General features: G+C 34.3%; 2 protein-coding genes across 3 annotated transcripts; both read left to right on the top strand.

The window, feature by feature from the left end:
* Positions 1 to 319: 319 nt before the first annotated feature.
* LOC131956495 (putative cytochrome P450 12a5, mitochondrial) lies at positions 320 to 9,178 on the top strand. Its single transcript, XM_059320969.1, has 10 exons — positions 320 to 448; positions 3,016 to 3,220; positions 4,347 to 4,569; positions 4,947 to 5,128; positions 5,432 to 5,630; positions 6,072 to 6,246; positions 6,796 to 6,962; positions 7,126 to 7,207; positions 7,526 to 7,732; positions 7,826 to 9,178. The coding sequence occupies exons 2-10, from the start codon at positions 3,034 to 3,036 to the stop codon at positions 7,940 to 7,942; spliced, it is 1,539 nt and encodes a 512-aa protein (XP_059176952.1). The 5' UTR covers positions 320 to 448; positions 3,016 to 3,033; the 3' UTR covers positions 7,943 to 9,178.
* Positions 9,179 to 14,778: 5,600 nt separating this feature from the next.
* On the top strand, positions 14,779 to 18,689 carry LOC131956504 (mucin-2-like). Of its 2 annotated transcripts, none has more exons than XM_059320978.1 (5): positions 14,779 to 14,922; positions 15,463 to 16,517; positions 16,918 to 17,009; positions 17,498 to 17,630; positions 18,532 to 18,689. In XM_059320978.1, exons 1-5 carry the CDS (start codon positions 14,848 to 14,850, stop codon positions 18,674 to 18,676), a joined length of 1,500 nt encoding a protein of 499 aa, XP_059176961.1. In that variant the 5' UTR covers positions 14,779 to 14,847; the 3' UTR covers positions 18,677 to 18,689. The 2 variants fall into 2 exon arrangements, with proteins under 2 accessions (XP_059176961.1, XP_059176962.1); XM_059320979.1 differs by having other exon boundaries at positions 15,475 to 16,517.
* Positions 18,690 to 19,844: the final 1,155 nt, after the last annotated feature.

A 19,844-nucleotide genomic window follows, 5' to 3' on the forward strand; every position in this document is an offset into this window, starting at 1 on the left:
TATTAAAAATCTAACCATAGTCCTTTGGACAAACGTACATCAATTTACTATAATCCTAAATCAACTATAAAACTATCCTCAATGAAAATGTTAAGTACGTAATCTCATTCTCTCTCTCTCTCTCTCTCTCTCTCTCTCTCTCTATATATATATATATATATATATATATATATATATAATATGTATATATATATATATATATATATATATATATATATATATATATATATATATATATATATATATATTCGATCTATTTTAGCACCACTGGTTTTACACGAAGGTTGACCCACATTCAAGAGACGACTCTGCCTAGGTAAATATAGCTGCATGTTGTGCTATGGTGTCTCAAGGTCAATCTATGCTGCTGCGAGTGCGTTAAGCTGGAAACTGGGTCAGTGGTAGGAAGACACGTTCGCTGTGGGACTGTACACTGAAAATCTTTAAGGTAAGATGTTTGGTCTGCTAGTTGTTGTTGTTTTTTTTATAAAAATAGACGTTGTGTGTTTATACTTTAGTGTAATAAATGTGTACATTCTTTGAAACAATCTTTAAATAAAAGATATTTTTAAGTTGAAGTTATCGCAGTGTTGTGGTAAAATGCGTTGTAAAACATGAAGTATATATATATATATATATATATATATATATATATATATATATATATATATATATATATATATATATATATATATATATATATATATATATATATATATATATATATATATATATATATATATATATATATGTGTATATTTAAAGAAGGGAATCAATTGTGTGAATTATTCTTAATCTATAAGATGCATAAATTGTTATTATTTGTATTGCTTTTACTTAAAGTAATAGATACTTTACCAGTAGACCATACTTCTCATATACAATTTATTTATTTGAAGACATCAAGTTTGTTTTACATACATCTCCTCAGTGGCGTAGCGAGGTTCGGTGTCACCCGGTGCGGCACCTGATGGTGTCACCCCCCCCCCCCGTAAGAAAAAAAAGTATATATGTATATATATATATATATATATATATATATATATATATATATATATATATTATATGTATATATATATATGTTACGGTCAAAGCCCGAAGTCGGCCAATGCTAGGATTGGCCGGCCAATCCGCGCATTGGCCAATATCGCCTCCCATAGGTCGGTCAAAGTCCGAAACTTTGCTTGATTTCGGCCTTTGGCCGGCCAATCCGCAGACTGGCCATGGTAGACCGGCCAAAGTCTTAATTAGAAGATCATCTGGCTAGGGACGACCGGCCAAAGTCCGAATTAGAAGATCATGAGCAGATTTTGGTTTATTTTTATGCCGTAAGGATCACGAAATTAAGTCTGACGATAATAAGAGCAGTTTTTCGTGAAGAATTGAAAACTCACTTCTAGCATACAGTTGTTTTAGAACACCATGTGCCGTTCCTGATCAGTAGAAACCACCCTCGACGCTCATGACAACTGCAATCACGCTTCGGGGATCACCATGACCTCTGTCAACATCTGGAAAACGGATGCGTACATTGTCACCCAATTCGCCACCTTTAAATTTTGTATTTGATGTTTTAAGCATCTTAGCACCTTGAGTTTGCAAGCCAGTATGAGCTGCTAATCTGTGTTCCATGATGTCTTGTTTGTTGTGACACAATCTGCAGGTAATGTTCCCTCCGTACCCTTCGTCTGCTTCATTGGGTATTCCACAAATAGCATGGACATCGTTGCCACAGGATCCAAAAGAATGAGCTGCATTACAATGTTTTTCACAAACTATATAGAATCTGTTGGCCACATTATTGTCACGCAACTGGTCTGGGCGTTCCGCCACGGCAGTAGATGTGTTAGCTGAGGATGTCGTTGCATTTATGGCAACCTCCATTTCTTGTTCAATGTTCTCAAGTTCTTCCTCAGTAACTATTTTATCGAGAGCCCATATATGGAAACGAACATGGATTTACATTTTTTTCTTTTGACAGCCATCTGCTATGTCTGTCTCATGGTCTGACGGCCCTTTTGATCCATGTCGCCTTGCATATTGAATGCTATACAAACAAGAGCTAAACAATACGTTACTCTCAATGAAAACGCACCCAGAATAATGAAAATGCGATCACAACTTAGTCTAGATAGAACATTGGCCAGGACATCCCGGCCAGTGCGCGCATTGGCCGGCCAATGTACAAAATACGCTGTCAAGTTTAAGCGCTTAGGACTTTGGCCAGTACGTCCCGGCCAGTGCGCGCATTGGCCGGCCAATGTACGAAATACGATCTTAGTGCTAAGTTCTTCGGGCTTTGGCCAAGAGAGCTGGCCAATGCGCGGATTGGCCGGCCAATCCGGGGTTTGGCCGTACTTCGGGCTTTGACCGTAACATATATATATATTATTATATATATATATTCCATATACACTTGTAAGTGTGTGTATACGCATATATATATATATGTATTCAAATAGTTTTTTTCTGCTGGATGTATTTGTTTTTTTAACCCTCCCCCCCCCCCATACATGGAATAACATATAGCTTATTAAGATTTTCAACCAAACAGTTTTCCTAGGCATATATATTGCAACGTTGAGTTGATGTAACTCGTCGTCTCCCCCCCCCCCCCTCCCTCCCCAGTCACCCCCACTGTGATTGCTGTAAACTCTGCTCAGCTAATACTAACGATTTGTATCTATATTCGGTGATAAATTCAGCTGGATGTTGCATATTTTCTTTATCATTAGCAGGTTTACGTCATGGTGTCACCCCCCCCCCCCCACACCTCCACCGGTGTCGGGATTTGTCCCCTTTGCTCTTAAAGACTATTTAATTTACTCTAATTAATCATTTAATTAAGTGAAATTATCATTTTTCTGTATTTTTTTCGCTATTTTTTGCCTTGGTGTCACCCACCTAAATGGTGTCACCCGGTGCGGTCCGCACCCTTCGCCTTCCCCCCCCCCCTCGCTACGCCCCTGCATCTCCTAAACATTTGCTTTTAGTTACTTTTTTGTTTTATTTCAGCGAACTTAGTCGTAAGTAATGATGATAAGATATGCCATTGTTTCAAGGGTTATTCCAAACGTAATCAAAAACCAACCAATTAGATGGACGTCAGTGGCCAGTAGTGCTAACAAAGATGAGGTGAAACCTTTTGAAGAGATCCCAGGTCCGAAAGGACTTTACAACTTGCCTGTCATTGGATCTGTCCTGCATTTCAAACCGTTCGGTAAATCTGAATGTTCTATTGTTTATTATTAATTAATTTATTGCAGTGACTATTAACAATAAAGTATAAGCCATAAAACATTAATTTATAGAATTCTACTCAAGATGGCATGTATTTAAATCACTGGCGTAGGCAAAATTTCATGTATATATAAATATATATGTATATATAAATATAAATATATACATATATATATATATACATATACATTTATATTTATATTTATATATGTGTGTTAATATATATATATATATATATATATATATATATATATATATATATATATATATATATATATATATATATATATATATATAGGAGCAGCACATTAACCACGTTTTAATCACCTTAGTGTGTGTAGGCCTATGTGTAACTGAGTGTCTAATTGAATGTATGTTACAAACAAATTCAATGTAGCGAGTATAGAGAGTATACAAACAAGTTATCAGCAATCAATACAGGTAGGTCAACAAGGATTTGTGACTTCGCAAGCTTAAGTAGCCCAAGCTATTGTTTATCCATGGGGTCAGGCGTTAAGATAATAATAGTGAAGGATACTTTTCACGAAGGGTAGCAGCTTCTTAAAGAGAATATTTTGGCCTCATTAGCAGGAAGTGAAGTGGATGTTGTGGTCGGATAGTGTAACACTCCACTGCTAACCAAAAAATCTCGAGTTCGGATCGTGTGCCAGACTAGAGCCTGCAGTACGTCTTTGAATCCACTCAGCTCTAATAGGTGCTTGACTCGCGTTTGGGAAAGTAAATGAAATTGGACATAGTGCAGACCACACCATCCCTTTTATATACCGTGGCCCTGCTGATCTGGAGACCACAGTCCGGATTATTCACGAAGTTGGACTTGTTGTCTAAATCCTCCACCATATTCTCAATTAAGAACGAAGAAGAAGAAGATATACCGTGGCCAACAAACATATAAACACTACTTCATCTACCCTATGAATCGTTAGGTCTGAAAATGAATTTTCGCGTTTAGAAGCAGCAGTAGCTCTTATTGACGATATTTAAAGGCTAAATGTAATTGAAAAAACTCTGCATTAAAATTAATTAATTACGTATTCCCCCCCCCCACCACCACCACCACCATCACGTGTGTCTTATTGTTTCAGGTAAATATACACCTTATACAACACACAAGCTTATTGACAGCTTACACGAAAAGTATGGGCCTGTGGTTCGAGTCCAGCTTGGAAGAAAATGTGTCTTGTTGGAGGACATAAAAGACATTGAGACGGTCTTCAGAAATGAGGGCAAATATCCAAACAGACCTGGAATTGATATTTCCAAAGTTGTTTTTGAGAGGAATGGATTTAAGTTAGGACTTGCACAAATGTAAGACAACCATTTATTTTTAAAAATACTATTTTATGGATGTACCGTTTATTTGTGTACGTTACGATTTGGGTTTTTTGTCATTATTTTTGCAATTTCGTCTGTACGTCTGTGTGTCTGTCTGTGTAAATGTATACGTGAGTACCTATTTCAGCTATGTTGAAGAAGTTTCATATTTTTTTACTGTTGTATTAAAAAATCTATCAGAAAGATGTGGAGATCACCCCTCTTTTTAACAACACAAATCTTTTCAAACACATTGTCTTTTTGAACCTAATCAATTTTATATTTAGCTTACTTTTTGTTTTCTACTCTCTTATACTAGCCAAGGAGAAGAATAATTTTAAACACGTTTTAATTATATTTTATCATACTAGCCAAGGAGAAGAGTGGCATGCCCTGAGAACTCCAGTCAACAAAAGACTAATGAAAGCTGACTCGGCCTATCATTACCTGGTCCCACAGAACGCCGTAGCTGATGATTTTGTTAACATTTTGGCCACTAAAAAGTTGACACCGGATGAAATGAAAGATCTTTTCTTTCGTTTTGCATCTGAAAGTTAGTGTTAGCTTTGATAGTAATCAGCTTCCGTTGGTTTACAAAATCAAATATAAAAATCTTAAACATAAATGCTAGAGATGATTCTTTTGCTATGTCTCTGAATGCATAATGTATAAAACCCGATTAATTATAAGAGAATCGTGTTTTCTTTTGTAAAAATCTATAATTTATAACATTCATCACTTAACAAACTTAAAATTTTTGTTTTTAAAAACTATATGGTATAATTCTATATTCGTAATTTGCTTTGTTTTGGCTCAGTATTTGTATTGGTTATATTAATACAAAATCTTCGTGCAGGTATAGCAGTGGTGACATTTAACACCAGACTGGGGTTCCTGGATCAGTCGTCAGATAAGGAGTCATCAGAGTTTCTTGAAGCCACTAAAAGAGTTTTCACTTTAATAGCTGATGCTGTGAGTGGAAAAACGTTCTCCTATAAATGGTACAAGAGCAAAACCTATATGGAATTGGAGAGATCTTTCTTTGCCATTCGAAAGTAAGCCAAAGTTTTATGAGAATTTCTAATAACTAATCTTTTTTAAACGTCTTGGTCATAAATATATATCGAAAGTATTTTCTAACATTTCTAAAAAAACCATTGAAATTTATAAAGAGAACCTAAAAACTAGTGGGTTGTACTCTGTTTCTAGCCAGCAATCATGCATGCCCTCTTTAACACATTTCTTTGGCCTCTGTCTGTTTAGCTCATGTTTCATTATTAATAAAATATTTGAGTACAGAATTTGCTTGTATTTATATGAGAAAAAACCCACCGAATCCTTTAAAGGTTTTTTTTCAGATTTATTATACTTTTACTATGTTTTTGAACTTGCATTTTAAAATGTATTTTAAACTTAACAAATTATTCGACATCTCAAAATAATTTTAATAAGTGATATATTTCTTATCTTAAAATCTGCAATATTATTTTCCTAAGAAATTCGAGGAAACATGCTTTAAAAGCACGTGAAATAATTGAACAACAAAAGAAAGATGGAACGTTAAACCCAGAAGAACCAAACTTGCTTCTCTCCCTTGTATCAGAAAAAGGTCTACAAGATGAAGACGTCAGTAATTTACTGGACTCACTTTATATGGCTGGTACAGATTCTGTGAGTTCACTTGAATATTATCGGTATATTTCCTAAACGGTTATGAAGTGATCAAAACTCTAAACACATCATAATAGTTTTAACACCCCTCCCCCCCCCCCCACCCGACTCCCCTTTTTTTTCAGAAAATAAACCCGTTTTTGTTTTTGTTTTTTCGTTTCTTTTTTTATTTGAGTCTAAATGGAAATTAGAACCAATCTTCTAACTCGCAAGCCATTAGAAAGAGATTTTACAATTTCTTTACACGTTCGACAATAAAGCTTTAAAAAAAACATTTAATTTCGTAATAAACTGATACATTAAAATAATAACATTTGCAACAAAAAAAAACAAATCAATAGAATACTTAAATACCCGATTGAAATTATTATCTAGCGCATTCATTTATCTATGTGTTTGAAACAATACTTTTACGTTCATTGCATTTCAAATCTACAACCGCAGATTCAATCAAGTTTTAAAAAAAAACTAGCATTACTATAGTTAGTGCAAAAAAAAAATGTTGGTTTTTATTTTTATTTTTTTAAATGTGATACTGTCTGTCCACAGACAGCAAAGAACCTTCAGGTTTTCTTCTACAACTTGGCTAAAAACCCAGACAAACAGGAAATCCTCAGAAAAGAAATTTTGGAAGTTGTTGGGGAATCCGGTGTCGTTGATGCTAAAGCCCTGTCAAAAATGTCCTACTTGAAACACTGTCTCAAGGAATCTTTTAGGTATGATCTAATCAGCATCAACATTCAAAACAGACAAATGAAGATGGGTTAGCGTTGGTGCAGCTATAGAAAAAAGCTCATGACGAAATTGTTTTAAAAACTCTTAACTGTGGCCTAAAGCTAATACCTGTATCTTATTTTAAATTATTTTTTATTCTTACAGACTGAACTACCCAACCGTAACAGGTGTTTTAAGAATCCTGCCGAAAGATATTGTTGCCAGTGGTTACAACATTCCTGCTGGAGTAATATTTTTTTCCTGTATATTTTTCATTAAAAACAAAAAAGCTCGTATTCATCATTTCTAGATTTTGAAATTTTATCAAAGATTACCTATGGCTATATTAAAAATATTAGCCATTAAGGGGGTGGCTTTTTAGAAAGTTAACGTAATTTTAGAAAAAGTAAAAAAAAAATATTTCTTTAAGATGGTAAAATACGACCTAAATATTAAAATGAATATCGGACTTACCTATCTTTAAAATATTGTTTTTAAGCACGGCTTATTTTTCGGAATGTAGAAATACATGTGTTTTTATATTATTTCAATTTATTTTCTACAGACTACAGTATTAATGAGCAACCCAAGAGCCGCCAAAAAAGGCTTTGAAGACCCAGACAAGTTTATCCCAGAGAGATGGATGAGGGCAGATGACGGTCGTAAACAGGAAAACACAAACAGCATGGCGGTTATACCGTTTGGTCATGGACCACGTAACTGCATTGGCAGACGTTTTGCTGTTCAGGAAATTTATCTGGCAGCTTCTAAAGTGAGGATTTATTCCCAAATTTTAACTAAATAACAATCCAAATGTTAGGATCATAAAATTCAAGATTATTTTTCAATTTGTGTTTAATTACAGGTTCTTCAGAAGCTAAAGATAGAAGTGGAACCGGAATCCTGGAATACAGAATTTATCTACACAGCTTTCATTGACACGGAGAAACCTATCAGATTTAAGTTTACAAAGATTCAGTAGGTTGAATTGTGCAAGAGCATTATTTACTTAAACTGTAAAAAAACAAATTATTTTTGATTGAAAACAAAAGAAAGTTTTATTAAGTATTGTTATTGATAATTTTTAAATACAAATTTTATTGTATTTTGCCAAAGATTATATTTTATTCAGCGTTATATTATCTATGTAATAGATTTACTTAATGTTGAATGTTTAGTTTGAGTGTTAGTGTTAACAGTATTGAATTAAAATACAATGTGGTATTCTTTACAAATCTAAACGCTAATTGCAATATTTTCTTAAAATAATAAAGAATTTTAAAACACCATTGCTGTAAGTATCAATACTTTAATAATAAATACGGGATATGAAATTCATGTGTTCTTTACATATTGCTCATTTTTAATACTATTAGCAATAATTTTTCAACGCGAAAAGATATTTATAAGAAAGTAGAGGTGATTAGTTCTAAAAAATGTTACATACGATTGTAAACGTATTTTATATTTCTTGTTGTAAATGTGTTTTTAATACTCCATACTATGAATGCATATTGAATTAATGTTACTCATATTTCAGTTCATGTGATGTAATATGTCAAAATACGAACTAAATCAGAATTTTTTTTTAAATATCTCCAAATTTTTATCGTTTGTGTTGGTCACTCATACAATAATATGCCTTCGATATTGACAAAAAAATGTAATAACGCAGATTATCTTTAAGAGCACGTTTCTTTTCTGTGTGTTATACCCTCTATACAGCGTGCTATAAGGTAGAGCGTACCTGGACGTCTGGAGTTATATTCTGGGCTTAAGTCTGAAGAATGTCCCTTAGTCCATCTAATGGTGATAGGAACCTGACTTCAGATAGGGAATGAGATGGTTACTGACTATAATATAACAGGTGAACTTTACTTAATCTGCACCGTGTACCGCCAGGTTTGAAATAGTATCTTTACTTATAGCATTTAATAAAATTTGTGTAACGGTGGCTTTTATGTGCAATGTAGTATAGGGGGTTGATGCTTGCATAGAGCAATGTTATATATTACTGCCTTTAGTTTATTTTGTAAAACTTCTATAACTCTAAGAATTCTACTATTCAGAAAGGTAAGACGAATAAGTTGACACTACTGGCAAAGACACTGCTTCTTTAAAGAATAACTTAGAGATTATCTTGTTGTTTTAATGTAATTATAGTCTGAGATGTAAATACATTAAATTAATTGTTTAAAAACTTCAATTGTTCATTATTTGCTGTACTATTTAAGCTTTACTTTTAGTGGGCTACCTGAAGTCTCTTTTTTTAATTTCTTACAAGATTTTATTTTACTCGTTTCTTATACCGTTTGGTCACGGGCAGAGGCGTAGTGAAGGAGGGGTGCGGGGCGGGAGGTACATATGTCCCCGGGCGCCGACCTTAGGGGGCGCCAAAATGGGTTGGAAAAACAAATTAAAATCTCATTTAGCTTCATTTTTACTTTCTCGTATATACGAAGTATAGAGAAAGTCTTGTAATCGTGCAAAAAAAAAATCGAGATTTTTACAAATCTCGACGTTTTACACCTCACTGATAAATATAATTTTGCAATCTAGTCCGTATGTCTGTGTGTCAGTCTGTGTGTCTGTCTGATTGTGTGTAAACACGATAACTTGAGTACCGTTACAGCTAGGTTGATGAAATTTTATATATAAGTATTCTATCAAAATCGTAGATCCTGATCAACTTTTGAGCGATTTCCGATAACCGGAAGTGGTACTTTTTCTGCTTTGAATTTTTCAAAAGCCTATAACTTGAGTACTATTTCAGATAGCTAAATGAAATTTCACATGTAAGTAAAAGATGTTATTCTCTACCGTCTGTCAAATTTTGAGTAATTTCTGTTGACCAGAAGTACTAATTTACGCTATTTCCGATTTCTCAAAAAACGCATGTAAATTTATAAAGTACTAATAATATTGCGCACTATTATGCACATTTTGTTTTGGCGTTCGATTGGTGCGCAATGTTTTTTTCTATGAGATTCTATTCTATTTTTAAAAGTTTAAGTAATTAAAAATCATGTCTATATTCCAAGTTATATAAGAATATTCGAGAAAGTTTAGGAGAGATCACTCCCGGTTTATTATATTATAAATACAAAAATATATGGGGGGGGGCAATCGAAAGTTTGAGGGGAGGTGTAAATTGAAAGTTTGAGGAGGGGGGTGCAAATCGAAAATTACAAGGTTGATTCCCGAGGAGGGCGCCAAATTGAAAGTTTGTCCCCTGGTCACAGGAACACAGAATTTATTTACACGACATTCATTGACACGGAGAAACCAATCAGATTTAAGTTTACAAAGATTCAGTAGTTAATTTGTAATTGTGTAAAAGCGTTATTTACTGCATAACTTTTAAAATGAGAAAAACACTTAAACAATTTTCTTACATAAACTTGTATTAAAAAGCTAAATTCCAATTGCTCATATATCTTGCAGTGTATTGTACTATTTTTATTTTTAATAATATTTGTAACCATATTTTTTAATACACCGCAATGTGTTATTCACTTTACTTCTTATGGTTTTTAGTGGGAGGGTGGGGGTATTTATTTTTGTTGTTGTTTTCAGTTGTGTAAATAACATAAATAACCTCTAAATTCGTAGTGTAAAAAATAACTTGTTTAATGTAACTATACAAAGGTATCTTTTTAAAATGTCAGTGTTGCAAGTACAATGTTTCTTGTCCAAATATCTTTTACCTGTTAAAAATTTCTAATTACCAGGGCGTTCAAATATATACATATATATATATATATATATATATATATATATATATATATATATATATATATATATATATATAACAACGTTTAAGCAATGTCAAGTTGTTTACAACAAAAATATAAACGTTTATAACGGCTTTTTTATGTATTTAATTTATTAAATTTAGAAATTCGCAATTAAAATTATAAAATATAATTGCATTTATAAGTAATTTATAGACTTTAATAAAGTACAGATGTTGATTGTCTACCGTTGCCTTTTTTAATAAAGGAAAAGTATATTAACATAAATTATATTGATTGATATTGATGTTTAAAACAATTATTTTTAATAACCAGTTTTATATATCCGCTACAAAGGGGAAAAAATAAAATTAATGTATTTGAATATACGATAATGCAAAACTATTTTACTAACTAATAAGAAAAGCATTGGTTTAAATACTGAATTAATAACCGTTACTCACATTTTTAAAATACCTTTACATTGGTTTTAATTTATTTAAACAATGGTGCTTTATTACATAATTTAAAAACACATTTTTATTTCTACTAATATGTATATAACAGTTACTTACTGTAAACATTTATTTTTCAGAATATATAAACATGATTGAAACGAACAGGTTCTGACCAACGGCTGGATTACTCTGTCGGTTCAGAGACTATCGCTGGCTAATTTTTACTAAAATTTTCTAGGCTGATACCATACATATTATGGCAGGCAGCTAAGTTGTGTTGGTAGAATTAGTAGACCTCACATTACGTTACATTTGTTTTTCCAGTGGTTGTAGACGTCTATATTATAAAATGTCTCTTTAAGAAGGAACTAATTTCTCAGATGGTAAAAATATTTTTAAACGTGGAATTTTCAGGCGTCACTTGATATAAATAGAAGAGCTGTTAATTAAAAACAATTTAACAAAATACTTTAAAACAATACAATGAGACTTTTGTTAATCGATTGTTTGGTTTAATGACTCTCTATATCTCTCTATACTGCAATTAGAAATTAAATTATACACTACTATTTAAATAACTATAAAGAAAAGCGTGGGTCCAGTGTTTCTTACATTCTTTTTTCTCCGGGGGGGGGGACCTTGATATTTTTTTTTTATTAGTAAAAATAAAATTAATCGGACATTGGCTGTAAACGGAACACTATCAATTTAGTATACTTTCATTGATGTATTTAATTGTGATTTCAAACAATATGCTTTTATTAAAATGTAATATCACACACTTATTTTAGTTTTTATGATATTTCAAATTTGTAACATCTAATTTGTATAATCTTTGTTTTTGTGACTATTTTTGTAACCTAAAAATTGCATATTGTTATTTATTTTTTATTAGTAAGTAATGTATCATTATTTTGAAACTATTTAGTGTCAGAGTTGAAGGTGACCTCCCCTTAATGATTTAAATGTATATAGTATATGAACTATAGAAAAACAAAAATAGAAAAAAAAATTCATAAAAAACGTTTTAATAACAAGCTTTTATGTAATGATGCACTAAAAAGTAGAAAATAAATTATACACTACTATTTAAATTACTATAAAGAAAAGCGTGGGTCACTTTAGTACTTTAGTACCTATTGGATACCTTTACTAATATTTGAGAAGAGACCCACGCTTTTCTTTATAGTAATTTAAATAGTAGTGTATAATTTATTTTCTACTTTTTAGTGCATCATTACATAAAAGCTTGTTATTAAAACGTTTTTTATGATTTTTTTTTTCAGTACTTTACATGTTTTATTTACAATAGTGTTACATGACTAAAAACCATTGCGCGTCTATTGAACGTGATAGCGCAGCTATTAAACCTGATGGCGCAGCTATTGAACGTGATGACGCGTGTGGTGTGGTTGGATAGACATGCCTACTAATTCGGTCCAAATTTTAATTAATTCATAAAAAATTAATTAGGCATCCAATTAAGTAAAATTTAATTTCAGATTGCATTGTCTTCATGTCTTGACCCACGTGTCAAATGTGAATCGTATCGGTCAAGTAGAAGTGACTGAATTTTCACTCCAGCGTTTCGATCTAGACTGACGACTGACGACAGACTGTCGACAGACTGTCGACAGAGGAAGTGAGTTAAATAAAAGCTTGTAAAAAAGGTGATTATTATGAAACATTTTATGCGTGTTATTACTTGGGGAAAGTGTTTCTACCGGACTAAAATTTCCGAAGGGTGGACACCGTTAAAAGTATATATTTCTATATAAATTCCATTTCGTTCGGATGGGCGGAAGACTTTCCTCGGGAGGGGGGGGGGTCTACCGAAAAGGTGCCTGGAAGAAACTCTGCTTGCAGAGACACTAGGAATTCAGGTAGGCACAAAAAAAGAGGATCTATCACTAAAAAATTTTTACGGTTCACTGAAAAATTATTTCTTTTACTGGTATAAGAATTCAACTACCTTTTATATTTACTTTTTTGTTTTGCGTTTGAAATATCATTACATTTCATCGTAGGCGATTTCTAGCAGCCCTCCTAATCATGTTATTTTACCTTTTCTCATGGAACTATTAATGCGTAAATAGATTTTTATCATATTTTTAATGTTGCTTTATATATATATATATATATATATATATATATATATATATATATATATATATATATATATATATATATATATATATATATATATATATATATTAAAGGTATATCTGTAGGATATGTGATCGATCCAATTTCCGTTTGTGTTAAAACACAAGCGTTTCGTCATTCAATCCCAGCAAAACTATACTCGTCCCTATGTCATCGAGCTTTTACCCTCGTATTTTTCACATCACGCATAATCTATCTCAACAAAATAAAATCTCAAATTATACATACTCTCGAATTCACAAACGCTTTCCACTCTGAATTATCTAGATCACGACGTTAGCTCGATCATATGTGTCTGACAAGTTCACCGTACAGGCCTATATTTACGTTATTCGACAATACAAAGCAACCAACAATCCAGCAGTTTTACAGTTACACTTCATACCAATCTACCGTGCACAACACACTATTGTGATACCATAAGTAGAATAACCAACGGACGTATCGATTTTACTACTATACTCCTAAGAAATTGATCGATAAGATCAATTTATTTCTTAAACCACAGGCGTGATCAGAAACATATGGTAAGCAGCGATGAGTCGCCGTTTATGATGGACTGCTTAATAGTCGATGTAAAATCTGTATTCCAGAGAGGCTAAACTGTATTGTTCTAACGTTGTTGTTTTGTTTGGGGTTTTTTTTCTGCGACAGTCGCTGTTGGAGTTAGAATTAAAATGAGAGTTCATGCAATGATTCAGAATCGTGTCACAGTAGCACAGAGGCTTTTTTTTAACTATATCACTCTTCTAGGAGGAAGGGGTGGGTGTTCGGACTTTTGTGAAGAGTGGGGATGGGTGTAGGGGAAAAAAAGGGGGGGGGGGGGGGGTCCAGAAAGTGATGTATCAAACTAAAATTTAGCATTTATTTCGCGTTTTTTTTTATTAAATATTTGTAATGTAAATCGTTGTATCAATTTATCTGTAAACTTAACATCTGCCGAATTCAGCAATTTGGAAAAAACAACTCGCTGTTTTAAGAAATAAAAATTGCAATTTTTTTTTAGGAGTAGTAGGCTAAGATGTGACGTCATTTGAGGGCGGGTGTCTGGCTTTTTGAGACAAAAACTTATTTTAAAACGCGTGACGTCATTAAGAATAAATCCTAAGCCCCGCCCCCCCCCCCCCCCCCCCCTCCCCTCTCTTAACCTAATGACCTAATTAACCCTAACAGAAATCGCATTTTAAAGAACTGAAACATTTTATTAAACTATATCCGCCATTTAAATAATAAATTCTAACTAAAATAATAAGAGTGTACGGTAAATAATTTACAACAAAAAATTTGCTATAGCCCCCTCTCCCCACCCCATTTTCTCCACGCCTCTGACGTTGAATGTAGCTATGAATTAATCAATTCACGACCGAACGATCACTATGTCAATATCGGTTCACTTCCGTCTTGCGTTTTTGATTAGTGTTGCGTGTTGAAACTAGTGTGAGACTGCGCCAACAGGAAATGTGTAATATTTCAGTTGCTCTAATTAAAGAATATCAACTTACAAATTACAGTTGTTCATAAGTATAGCTATGATGGATTTAATAATATTAATAGGCATTGTTGTATTCCTGATACTGCTGTTTTTACTTTTAGGTTTTATACAGGTAGTGTATTGTATGATATTGCTTTCAATTTGAAATCGACATAAAATATAGTCTACCTACCTTACACCAATTTTCCTATAGCAGCTAAGGTTAGAAATGCAAGGGTGTAATTTGAAAATTATAAACTCCTTCTACTTAGATCTAAATATTTACTTTGCTGTAACTGTTAACAAGGTGTTTACAAAATTAATTTTTAGTAATTTTGAAATGTATTCAAAGAAATTATTGGTTACCATGTTTTGTTGCTTATCAAAATTAAAGTTCCGGGCCCGACGGTCAATACTACAGCTGACATTTTTATGTGATCTCGGCATAACAAAGTGTGGTCAACTCTATGCCTAGCTGTATTTCCTTTTCTAGTTTACATTACGCACCCATCACCCACGTTTTACCTACCGAAAACCCCGTCCTATTGTATTACTTATAGATATAGCTAGTTGAAATATAATAAACCAAAAATGCATACTTATACTGGTGTATGAACGTCTTTAGGCGAAAAGATGATCACCTTATTAGTCCTATTTGTTTGTTATTCTAAAGAATATTTCTCAGCCGGCTACGCCTCGAAGTGAACTTACTCAAAACTCGCAAACAGTCAACGGCCAACAACAAAACTCTAACCTGTCAACGAATCTGCCGGGATCTGAAGAAACCCCTACTGTTCGTCATCGAAAAAATGCACCACCATCTCCATCTGGTAGCAATGTCTTTCCTACGCATGAATGGGACGTTCATGTCACATCATCTCCAGCACAGATTTTTGTTTTGGGTGATCGACGTGAAGAAGTTCAAGGTACTGATATAACACATATCCCAGAGACAAGCTCTACATCAACCGCTTGTGATGGGCTGAGATACAGGACGTTCTTAATGGACAGACAACCACAGCCTAATCCAATACGTAGAGTAGTAGATACACCCACAGGAACTCCCTCGCCTTCTAGCTCTGTAAACTCACGTGAAAATATACATACACTCCCGACTAGCATTAGAAGGGAAACGATGCATGTTTTACAACTCACTTCAGGTTTTTCTTCAACGACCCAATCATCTTCCACCGTTCCTTTATCAACCGGAAACCCACCAGTCGCTACGAGATCCGGGAATTCTACTTCCGGTCAACTTAAAGACGAGAAGAAATACACGATCCCACCTATCGTTAGCGAAGTACCACCGCGTGTACTGACATCTGTGAATACAATACACACGACAACAATTCACCAAAGAGATGAACCTCTCAATGTTCGCGGATCTTCTTCTACGTCGCCATCCTCTTCTGCGGCTCGAGTAACGAGTGGAAACGTCACAGGCGCTACTGGGGGCGTAAGCTCAGAATCTGGCCCAAGTAAAGAAGAGAAGAAATACAAAATTCCACCCATCGCAACAGGAGCATCACCTTGCGTGGTGACACGCCTGCGTGTGGTGCACACTGCTCCACCCCCACCTATGTTTCAGGTGGTACCAACACCAGGACCGTCGGTGATACAGCCTCTTCCGGCTAGACCGGCTCTTCCGGCTAGACCGGCAACGCCTGAACCACCGGCAGCAGAACCAGCTGCACGAACTCGACTCTTTGACCCGTACGTCGAAAACAGGTATATAACCGTTTTTCTTTCATTACATTAATCCCGCTCATTATTTTAACTACACGGGCGCCCACACTACAGATCATAGAGGGGGGGGTGGGGCGGGGGGGGGGGGGGCTCATCATCCATACCAATTGAAAATTGTATATTATTAGAGGGGGAAATTTACAGATTTTTTAAAACAAATTGGAAATTAAATATTTCTTAAGTGTATTATATTTTTAGATTAAATTGGGTGAGTCTTCGGACGGGCTACATCATATAAACCAATAATTGTTTACAACACTCGTTACTATATTCACGAAACAACCTGTAAAACTTGAATAGGCTTTTCCTTCTTCGACATTTCGGCCATATTTAATAACAAAATTGTTACAAAATCATTACTATTTGTATTTTCTGTTACCAGTGAACCGCCGGAGAAGAAACTAGACCTTCGTGGACTTTATTTACGTGAAGCTATGGAAACGTTCTACGATTTCTTTTTCAACATGCAGCAAGGTAAATGTACAGAAACATGACCACCGATTCATATTGCTTTTCTTTATGGATTTGCTTTCATAGACTTTGTCCAGCTAAGGACAAACTACAAGGCAGCAGTTGCTTTTAATTTTGGCAGTTTTTTCTTGGAGTTTGCCGTCCCCAGCTAACGAGCCTCATCTACCAAGGGTTCGAACTCGGGAAATTAGGAATTTGCAATCATAATTAATATACTATCCTGCCCGACCACGTTGTTCACAAATCCTTCATTTGTTAATAAGACTCGTGGACATAGCCTTAATCTGGACTTAGAAAAAAAATATATCTGAAAAGTGGTACAATTCTTGGATGATCAAAAAAATATTTTACACAGAAATTAGGATTTTAAAATCAAATACCCTATTAAATAGTTACTATTTTCTTTAAGTTTAACAGAAAATCTCTACAAGCTGCCTGCTTAAAAGTTGTATCTGACCATCAGTTTAAATTGACCGTTTTAACTTCCTCAGTGTATCAGTCAGGGGGGCGCAGTGAGGATGACAGGTACATTTATGTTGTGACTGGCTATGGGAAGTTCAGCGAAAACAGAAGGCCTAAAATAAAACCAGCAGTTCAGGAATTTATAGACGAAAATGAGATCAGGTACGATAGGTGAACTGTTTCTTCCAGGCATTTTTCTCCGGGGGGGGGGGGGGCACTTGAAATTTTCGGGGGTCGCACACTATTAAAAGTAAGGGTGGCGAAAGATGCGTGGAAGAAACTCTGGACATTTTAAATAAAGTGTTCATGTGTTGATAAATATCATGTCATATTCATCATACCCTGTCATTCATATCGGTTCATAATCCAAAAACTATATCCGTAGCTTTTCCTGTCTCCAGTAAATAGATACATGGGATTATTTTTACAAACTGGCTGCAGCTTTGTTTACAGTGCTAACATAGCTCTAATCAGGGGTGGATTTAACTGTTTCTAAGCGGGCCGTGAAAAAATGAAAACGGCCTATCTGAAGTAAATTTTCATTAACCATTTTTATGCATGAATTCTACGCCACTGGGCATGAAAGAAGGTAAATAGTAACATGAAAAAGTACGCATCACTGGGTAAGATTAGTTTAACAACAAAACTGTTTTAATCAAAATACTAATAGCCTTATTACGGCACCGTCCTGACCAGAGTTTCTTCCAGGCATCTCTTCGGCGGAGGGGGGGTGGAGGGGCAGTCGGCTGGGCAAAGTGCTGACCACACCTTCCTTTCATATGCAGAGGTCAAGAAATATGTGAACCCCACTTCTTCTGCCCAATTAATCGCTAGTTCTAAAATATTTTCTTTACTTTTAGTTTATAGTATACATTAATTTTTCTAATTGCATTGCTATCTCTGAAAGAAACAATGATTATAGTTATATTATAAATATATTTGCTATGAGCCGGTATTTTACTATCCCAAACACCCCACCCACGCAACCAACTTTTCTAATTGTGCACACTGTCCTGGTAAAGGGACCTGAAGTATCCAATTGCAGCTATAAATTTTTCTGCAGGCATAACTGGCTCAATGAAGGACTAGTGATGATCGATTTCTGTGCCGAAGAAGACGAAATTAGTGACTCCGATGACTACGACGATGATGATGATGATGATGAAGAAGAAACCAACAGCGACGATTACGGTGGCGATGTGATGTGACGAAATAAAATGACGAAATAAAATAATATAGGCCGACTGATTTCAAATATCTATTAATATCAGCAAATAAATAATTCGGTTACATTAAAGCTGTTCAATTATTTCTTCTCTTACATTACATGTTACCATTATTGTTGTTATTCTTAGTCGTTGTATCCAGTTTATATATAGGTCTACTTGTCTGTGTAATGCGTATTTGAGATCATATATGTGTTCTATGATTGAGGTCCATATTTTGGTATATATTTGTGTTCTATATGTATGGTTCATGTTTGCAGAGGCGTCGCGAGGCGGGGGCTGGGGGTGCGGACCGCACCGTGTGACACCACTGGGGGGGGGGCTTGACACCAAGAAAAATAATATTTTAAATATATAGAGAAAATGCTTTTTGCTAGTTCAGTTGAAAATTAGTTAGAGTTTTTTTTTTTAGTATTTTAAGTACAAATTGACAATCCCGACAAGTTGGGGGGGGGGGGGGGGCACACAATGACGTAAACAAGCTAACTATGGAGAAAACACAATGCACACCCAGCTATATTAATAACCGACTATGGATAAACATCGTTACTATTAACGTCGCATGCTTAAAAGCTATCTCCCGAGGGGGGGGGGGTGACACCAACTGCTAAATTTACAGAGGAAAATAATAGTTTAGTAGAACATTTTAATAACTAATAGGTCAGTCAACGACTGGGGTAGGGTGACACCATAATGTGCCGCATCGGCTGACACCCGAACTAGCGAAGCTACTGCATGTTTATAATGTATAATTGAGATAATGTTTTGTGGTTTTATGTTTCTAGTGTGTGTTGTTGTTTTTAATATTGGTCTCTGGTGTCAGCTGTTGTGGTAAACAGTAACAACCATCCAACAAAGATCTTTCCTTAGATAAGGGTCTATTATTTAGAGCAATAGCAACATGTCATAGGCAACTAATGACGCTTTACGACTTTAATCTGTGTAAAATAATTGTTGTTTTTCTGACTGAAGCCACTTAACATCGTGTTACAAGCTGAAAATGTGGTTCAACATACAGTATATTCAGCTTAATTGTAAAACCATTTATTATAACAGAATTGTAAAAAAAAAAAACAAATCAGGACAGTCTAGTGTTATTATAATCTTTGATTTAGTTCACAATGTCTGTTTATTTATTAGTTTTATTGTG

Source organism: Physella acuta, unplaced genomic scaffold, assembly GCF_028476545.2.
Source record: "Physella acuta isolate Inbredline_101_S28 unplaced genomic scaffold, ASM2847654v3 ptg001156l, whole genome shotgun sequence".
In the NCBI taxonomy this organism is placed as follows: domain Eukaryota; kingdom Metazoa; phylum Mollusca; class Gastropoda; family Physidae; genus Physella; species Physella acuta.